This window comes from Anguilla anguilla, chromosome 13 (assembly GCF_013347855.1).
Source record: "Anguilla anguilla isolate fAngAng1 chromosome 13, fAngAng1.pri, whole genome shotgun sequence".
Classification (NCBI taxonomy): domain Eukaryota; kingdom Metazoa; phylum Chordata; class Actinopteri; order Anguilliformes; family Anguillidae; genus Anguilla; species Anguilla anguilla.
This window is the reverse complement of record NC_049213.1, coordinates 11,546,586-11,555,113: the sequence shown is the minus strand read 5'-3', so window position 1 is coordinate 11,555,113 and position 8,528 is coordinate 11,546,586. Positions and strand designations below refer to the sequence as shown.

The following is an 8,528-nucleotide window of genomic DNA, read 5'->3' as shown; positions in this document are numbered from 1 at the left end:
GAGCCGCGGACGTGACGCGCATCCGGCCGCCGAGTCGCCGACAGCGCCGGGAGAAGGTCGTTCGTTTCGATCGCCGCTCGGCGGCGGACGGCCGCAGCCCCCCTGCGCGAAACGCCCGCCACGGGAGGCGGCGGTCGGGCTACGCGCCGTCCCGTCGAAACGCGTCAGCTCGTCTGGGTTCGAGGGAGCGGCGCTTGTTTAAGAGCAGGTGCATCGGCACGCTGTTTAACTCTCGGGGCATTTAGCAGACGCTCGGAGCCGAAGCGTCTCACGTGCGGTGCGTTTAACGCGGTTAGAAAACCATCACCAGAGCCAGAGACGGGCAAAGCTACACTGAAATCAATGCAGGCGTAGAGATGCCGGACACGTCCCCAAGAGGGGAGGGAGGTCCCTGGGGTGTTCTTTACAGAGGGGGAATGCAGCGAGGAGGCTCGGCTGATTCTCCCCACGTTATCCAAAACCGAACGGACGGAACTGAAAAATGACTTCATCGAACCATTTTGTTGAATTCCGTTGATCGGGGTCTTTAATGTTCCCTGAAGAGGTGCGCTGCCGCATTCTGTGGCTGTTTAGCCCCTGAACCGCGACGCAATCGCGACACCGAAATCCTTAAAAAGACACTTGTGCTCTCGCGGAAAAGATTTGGCGCTTCGTTCCAAAACAGAGGCACCTTTTAAGTGGCCGCTTAAAGAGGAGACTGCCCAGTCACTTGTACCTCCTGGCATTAATCGCATGTGACAGGCATGTAATTCAGGTGCATAGAAAGAAAAAACAGATTTGACATTTAACCTCTCACATCCGAGGGCTCCCACACAGAACCGCTACTGTGTAATGAGCTATTAATATCCCACCATGCACTGGGAAGTGCTGTGGAGCAGATGGGCGTGGGGGGCTGGGCCCACAGAGCCGCCAATCAAAGATTGGACACACGCGGCATAGCGCTGATCGCCAGCGGCTTATCTGCAATTCAGATGAAGCAATCAGGAAACTGTGCACCCCCGGTCACATGACCCGCCAGGCGGAAACACCCTCAGAACACTCAGTTACGGGGAAATAGACACAGAAGGGTTGGATTTTTAGAACACCGTCTCTGAATTCAGTGTCACTGCAAATATTTTGTGGCGATGGGCTATTCATTTGCAACTGTGTAAAAAGGAGAAGACAAAACCACTGTGGCCATATCTGTGAGCTCTTCTGGAAACGGAACACACTGTAACATACTGTAAATATGTGGACTCTTGAAAACATAATGACACATATTTCACAGGAGTGTATTTTTAAACAAGCACATTACAGCAACCAAAAGTGCTAATAATTTCTAAATTTACCCATATCCTGTTTCGATTTCTTCATAATATATTTTATTTGAATAGATGCTCAGTGTATTCACTATATTCACATTTCTAAATTGGGGATTGTGGCTCTCTGCTTAAAATTGCGTTGAGCTGCTATGTAAAGTTTGCTATTGCTTGTGAATGTGGATCGTGCCAGCGTAGGCAATGCAGTGCTTCGAGTGCTCTGGTAAAGGGAGGAAGGCCTTGCCCGGGGGAGAGGGTGTAATGGAGAATGAATAGTCATAAAAAAAGATTGAGGGAAGGAATACAGATGCCTATTAAAAAATTCTGCTCGGTTCAATTCAACCGGATTCACTGGACTGACGACATGTCAAGGATTGGGAGTACAATACACGTGATATTGATATCTTCTATCAACATTACACATTTAGAAATAAACAATAAATTAGTGGATTGGTAGCTTAAACTAGTGCATAAACAACTAACAAAATGATAACAAAAAACAATATACGCTGGCAGCTCACCGGGACCACCACTGGACACCGCTGAAGTATTACTAAGTTGATTGATGGATGCTTCTTCCCACATCACTGGCTCCGCCCCCTCCCAATTCACACTCCGCCTTCCCATGTAAGCCTGCACACTTGTGCCTGCTGTGTTCCCCTTTCATTGGGTAGAAAGTTGACAAATGATTTATACCATCAGTACACACACAAGGGTTTTCATTGGTTCTTTTGTGTCTGGTGTGGGTGTTAGTGCCTCAGTTTGACTGCTTTTTTGCTGTGCACGTAAAGGAAGTTTAATTCTTTTTTGTTTGACCCTTGTGGTCTGTACTCCAGTTTTGGAATTTCAACCTTCTTTGCTTGTTTGAATACCTGATAATGTGCTTGAACCGAAGCCTGTTAAATAAAAAATATATATCTTTACTCCGTCCTGTGCTTCCAGTTAACAGCTGGATAAACACTGACGCCCTGTGCGTGTCAGGCAGGCTTTACAGAGAGCCAGAGCGTGTAGGCCCACTACACAGATACATGCTCAATGTACGGAGTAAAAGAGTGATAGAACAAGAGAGACTAAGGGGGAGGAGAAAATAATAGATTTTCATAATAGAGAGGAAGTGAGATGGTACCAGGCTACAGAATGTTAAAGGCAAGGGGAGGGGCTTAGAGATCGCTGCCGTTCCCGTCTGGGAGGAAGTGGGTTTGAGGCTGGCGACTGAGCGGCAGACAAGAAATAGGCCAGCGCTGCGCGGGCACCGATTCCAGCCTCCATAGCAACACGCGCTGGGATGCTGTACATCGGCGGCGTTCACGGCGAATGTACCGTCGCATGCAGTCAAGGCAACAGCGCCCTCCCAGCACAGCGCGACTCTGCCGCACTGGCACCACGTACCACGGGAGCTTTCCAACAGCGGTGAAGTTTCTACTCTGCTATTCACATAGAAAGCCATAAAAAGAGTGGACGTATTTCAGGATACTCACAGATTTACATTGAGGCACAACCAACATCCATAACCAATGTGTAAAATATATCTGGATCAGGGTTAATACACTTAGACAGACTTATCCATGCATCCAGCCATATCCATTCAATTCATCAAGCTTGAACAATGTATTTATTTCAGGTTAAGATGCAGAATTACCCTGTCTTTGTCTCTAACGAATGGCAGGAGATTTCAAGTAATATTTTGGAAGATATCGCCAAAAGTCTACTTTGGCTATATGCAAGTTCATTTTTTTACTTCAAGTGTTTTTCGACAACTGTATTGTATGCGTATGGCAAGGAATCCAAATGTATGTAATGGTAAACAGTCTTTAGGTGACTAACAGATCGCATAGTTTTGATATAGCATGTTAGCTTTCTGGGATTTCTAGCCAGGCAAAAGTGCAGACACCCTCTCCTGCGGGGTTAACCCTAACAGGATTGTTCGCCTGTTGTCAGTCGACTATTAATTAACCAATTAACCAAAATTCATTGTGGTGGGTAAACATTGCCAAGGAATGTAGGTTGTTTGTATTAAAAAATGATTAACCTATCTCTAGTAATATTTTCAGAATTGAGCCAAATACAAAAAAACCATCATTCCCCCCACTCTCCCCTACATTCATTTTGCTGGTAACAAGTGTATATGCCAACTGCTCTGTGGCAGTCATTTCTTTTTTGCTTTTTTCCAAGTTTTTTCTCTCCAGTTTGGAAGGAGCAGTGAATTTGGTAGGTCCGTCCCATGTAGGCCACAGCATGCTCCCTCTGCCCAGAAGGGCAGACGCAACCACATGTGAAACCAGTTACCGTAAGAGCAAGGGGCTGCTGAGCTACTGCGGTAACAGACTGAACCACTGATGTGGCTGGTGGAGGAAGACTATGGGTCCCTGAGAAAGCAGAGGGGGGTCATCCTTGTGCTGGGATTGCCCCTTGCCAACTGAAGCCCTCACTCGCTGGGCGATTCTGTGACCAATAGACTCCCACTGGCACAGTCTCCATTCAGTGGGGCCTGTAGGGTACACTGCTCCAGTAAACAAAGGTGCATGAGAGGGATGTGCCTTGTAGGAGTCAAGAGGCAGATATTTAGTGCAGATCATCACACAGTTTAAAGGACACAATGTTAAAGGAAGGAGAACTGAATTCTACAACGCCGCCCGCGTTGTGAAAGAAAGGCTAGGTGTTGTGTCTTCCTTTCCGTATTGGCGGTATTTCAGAGAGCTTGAGAAACTCTCAGGACGGCTTCAACTGAAAACGAAGAACACAGCCCACTGCACACTACACTTCTGCATTCGGCTCGGGAAAGGTTTGCACGTCACACGCCATTTCTCAAACACGGCACAGGATGTGGACGTCAGTCTCACGCTTGACGCCCAAGCAGCAAGGATGTGTTTGGGTGGTGGTACCTCCCTTTGTCGGTGCTACAACAGACAGGAAGTGAACCACAGTACAGGCAGGAAGCCAAACAGATGAAGTTACCAGAGTTGAGATCACATCATTATCAAGACATTACATTTTCAAATGCTGTATTCACTGATGTATGGGCAAAGTAGTTTTGGGTGAACGAAAGTGGACACTTACATCTGGGGATGTAAGTGTCTACATTTCTGGGGATGCAGACTTCACAACACTGCATGATTTCAAATACAGCAATGGAAAATTTTTTGACAGAAATAAAAATAGAGAATATTAAGCTCTTGTCAGCTCTTGGGTTCTTTATTCAGTTTATGTCTAAGCAAAATTCAAGGGCACTATTAATAGAATGTCTAGATTTCTAAAGCTTCTCTTCATTTGACTCACTGTCTGGTAACCACAGAATTGTGTTCTATGAAGTTCACTTAAAACCCAATCATTCCCACTTATTCCCAGAGGGCGACTGGTGTTGCAACTGCCAGCACAGAACAATGAACTAGGCCTATGCATTTAAAGGTACCTTACCCACAAACATGTTTGCATGAAACTGTATGTATGTGTTTGATTAAGCGACCAGGTGATTTCCATGTCTCTCCCTCTCAACCCCCTCTCTCTTAAACTGGTATATGGTTGTTGATACTTCCTGCTACTCTAAACCACCTTGAAATTTCCACATTTGATGGACATTTGATGCTTTTTGTTTCCTCATTATAAACTCTCCAAGATGTGTAGAAATGTGAACCCTGGAACCCTATGTTCTCACCATGGTTCTTAGCATGGTTACCAATGAGTCAATGGGAGTATACAGAATACTGTAGGAAGTATTTTTTATACTCCCATTGACTCATTGGTAACCATGCTAAGAACCATGGTGAGAACATAGGGTTCCAGGGTTCACATTTCTACACATCTTGGAGAGTTTATAATCCAAATGACTATAAACTCTCCAAAGAGGTTGTTATTACAGATATTACAGTTTTGCTCAGTAGAAATGCAGAAAACAAGGGTGTCTGCAGTCTAACATCACCTCTTAATCAAAATCTAAGTGAATAAAGGAGCATTATTCAGTCTTAATCCAAATAAAGAGGCAAACCTCAGATCCAACACATTTACTTGGAGTCATTTTCGGATTAATAAGATTAAGTGCTGTTTTTTCATTAAAGTTTCACAGTTTTACTTGAGAGGTGATGTTAAATGAAACAATTTCAATTTGTGTGTGTGTGTGGGGGGGGGACCACAACATCCAATTCTTTTCAGGTGAGAGCATTTTCTTATTTTATTAGAGTCAGTAACGCCTGTGATCTTCACACCGTGGGATACTGAATGTCAATGATTCAGTTGCATTCTGGACATGCAATTCCATGAGTTAAGAATGCACATCAGTCGTTGATATAAATAGGCAATGACTGAATGCCCAAGTAGGCTATCTCATCGTATTGATATGGAATTATGCGGGTTTGTGGTTTCGAAAAGAATTACCAGAAAATTTTAAAGAAAGGCTAATTATGGTTTAATATGTGGTCATAATAACGATTAAAAAACGAAGAAATCAAGCCAGGTTTGACTGTACACCTGTCGACACTGAAGGTTGACTCACCTTGGACGCTATGGAGATAAAGTTTCAGCCCGGTACGGAGCTGCTGATCCTCAATTCTCTCCAGCTGCTTGAAAAGTTTAGTGATGGTGTTCTTCACCGTTTCGTGCCGCTTCACCTCCGCACGAATCGCACTCGAATGGGCCACTTTAACACTGTTCATTTTGAAATTCGTGAAGTCGCTTTTGAAAAAGAAAACGCGCTATCCATCCAAGCTCTGCATCCCAAGAAGATATTATCACCATTTAACAGCAACGCGGGCTTAACCTCCATACGCTACCTGATGATTTAATTATTAACCTATTTTTATATATAAAAAATAGGAACGGTTCTCAAAACAACAAACTGTCCATTCTGTTTCAGCCGACTTGAGTCCTTCGGTTTACTTCCTGATTTTAAATGATGAGTGTGTTTCTGCCTATCTGCAGGATTCTCTTCTTGTGTCAAGTCCTGACACCTGATAGCGATGTCATTTACGCAAACCTCGTCACACATCAAACCACGCTATTGATGCGTCTATTCACATCTGTATTATTTAAAACATAAACATATATTTTTAAGATTATACCTACACAGCAGATTATGCATTATGAGAAGGTCATTGAAAGTGTTTGCCACATACCATCCTAATTTTCAAAACGGAAGATAAACATGACCTTAAAATAAAGCCTTAACCTTAGCATTAGGCCCAAACAGGCCAAAGGAGTATGAGACCATGTTCTTAGAATAATTACTGATGTGGTTCCTCAGTTGTGAAATGTAGGTCTATTCATGTTAGAGGGGCATAGTGCTACCAATGAGAAGGGGATTATAAAAATTCGTTTTTTAAATAATTATTTTTATATATATTTCATCTTTGGATTCTGTGTGAAAATGCATATAAAAATATTTTATTCGTTTTTATGAGAGACTATCTCAGTCTCTTCCGGAACTGGTTCGGCAGGTAGCGTTCAGGTTGCTAAAAATGATCCTGAAATTCAAGATATAGGTCAAAAATAATTCTGTTACAACCAATATATTTTTGGACGTTCACATTTTACAAGTAGGCTACAATAATGAAAAATGTTTTCGTTGTCGATCAGTTTTGGACTAATAGAAACTTTCTTTAAATTGTAGGCTGCATCTGGCCATTTGTGTGTGCATGTGTGACGGGTTTATTTATTTATTTTTCAGAATTGTGATACACAGTTTTAATTAATATTACATTACAGGCATTTAGCAGACGCTCCTATCCAGAGCGACTTACACAACTTTTACATTGTATCCATTTATACAGCTGGATATATACTGAAGCAATTTCGGTTAAGTACCTTGCTCAAGGGTACAACGGCAGTGTCCTACCCGGGAATCGAACCTACGACCTTTCGGTTACAAGCCCAGTTCCTTACCCACTGTGCTACACTCTGTCCTAATGTTTCATTAACACTTGATGTTTTGTTTTCCTCCTCTTGGGAGCTTGCTAATAAAAGTTTATTTCCTTTGTGATAATGAGATAATGTGAATTAGAATGCAACTGTAAGTTCACGAGAGACCCCTAAGACCCATAAAGCCCTTGCACAATGGTCATTTTGCATAATCCCGCGGCCCCGCCCCCATTTTTTATTTTCTCAAATAAAACATTAGTCACTTACTCCCCCTGCTGGATAGATTTTGACAGACGGCTCAAAGGGCAGTGAGACGAAACAATCGAGTCTAAATTCAAGTGTGTACCCAAGTTTGTGCGCAGCATAATCCTTACAATGCATTAACATTAAAAACGTAGAGATGGCCGCAGAGATACACAAAGGATGTCTTTTTCATTTGAAGTGGTGCACACCAGAATCCACCAACATTTTAGAAGTTCCAAGAACAGCTTTTGTTTTGCAATCCCTGTTGAGGACACTACCACGTGTCTTCAAGAGATAAAAATCATAAAAGTAAAGGGACTAACTCCTGATTTATTCACCAAAGCTACCGATAGATATAATTATTCTAAAAGATGTCAGTGGAGTCATCTTTCATTCTGTTGCCCAACGTTCTTTAAAATTAAGTTTAATCAAATCTGCAGAATATAAGTTCTGGCATCAGTTACTCAATCAATATGCACAGGAAATAGACACAAAAAAGTGTGACAGAAACGGTTCACTAAAATGTGCAGTTGACTGGTTATCTAACACATTCGGACCTGTTGCTGTTAAGAAAGGAGAATATGACAAAAACAGGAACAGGGAACATAGTTCCCTCAAAATTATTCACACCCTTGATAAAACATAACATAATGATAGGAACAGGCCATTCAGCCCAATTATGTGTGCCATTTTCCTAAATATATTGTACCTAATGCTCTGATTACCTACAGGCTAGATAGTATCTAACACTGTATCAAACCTGGTTTTGAAAACTCCCAGAGTTTCTGCCTCTACTACATGACATGGCAGGCTACTCCACGCATTGACGACTTTCTGTGTGGAAAAATGCTTCCTAAAGGAATTTACCTTTTGCTAATTTCAATTTAAGTCCCCTTGTTCTACTAACAGAACTCAACCTAAAAAATTTCTTGTAATTCACTTTGTTAATCCCTTTTATGAATTTAAAAGCACCAATCAAATAACCCCTAAGTCTCCTTTTACAAAGCTTGAACAGAAGTCTTTCCTCATATCTTTTATCTGTCATACCAGGAATCAATTTGGTTGCCCTTCTTTGAACTTTTTCCAGGGCCTCTATATCTTTCTTGTAGTATGGTTCCCTGCACACAATACTACAAGTGT

The 8,528-nt window shown here is 42.5% G+C and overlaps 1 protein-coding gene across 2 annotated transcripts in view; it reads right to left on the bottom strand.

Moving 5' to 3' along the window:
* The window catches only part of agap2 (ArfGAP with GTPase domain, ankyrin repeat and PH domain 2), a 35,953-nt gene extending 29,730 nt beyond the window's left edge, over window positions 1–6,223 (bottom strand). For both annotated transcript variants that reach the window (XM_035388445.1, XM_035388444.1), the window contains exon 1: window positions 5,785–6,223. In XM_035388445.1, coding sequence (XP_035244336.1) covers window positions 5,785–5,944 — 160 coding nt within the window. In that variant the 5' untranslated portion in view covers window positions 5,945–6,223. The remainder of the gene's footprint in view (window positions 1–5,784) is intronic.
* Window positions 6,224–8,528: the final 2,305 nt, after the last annotated feature.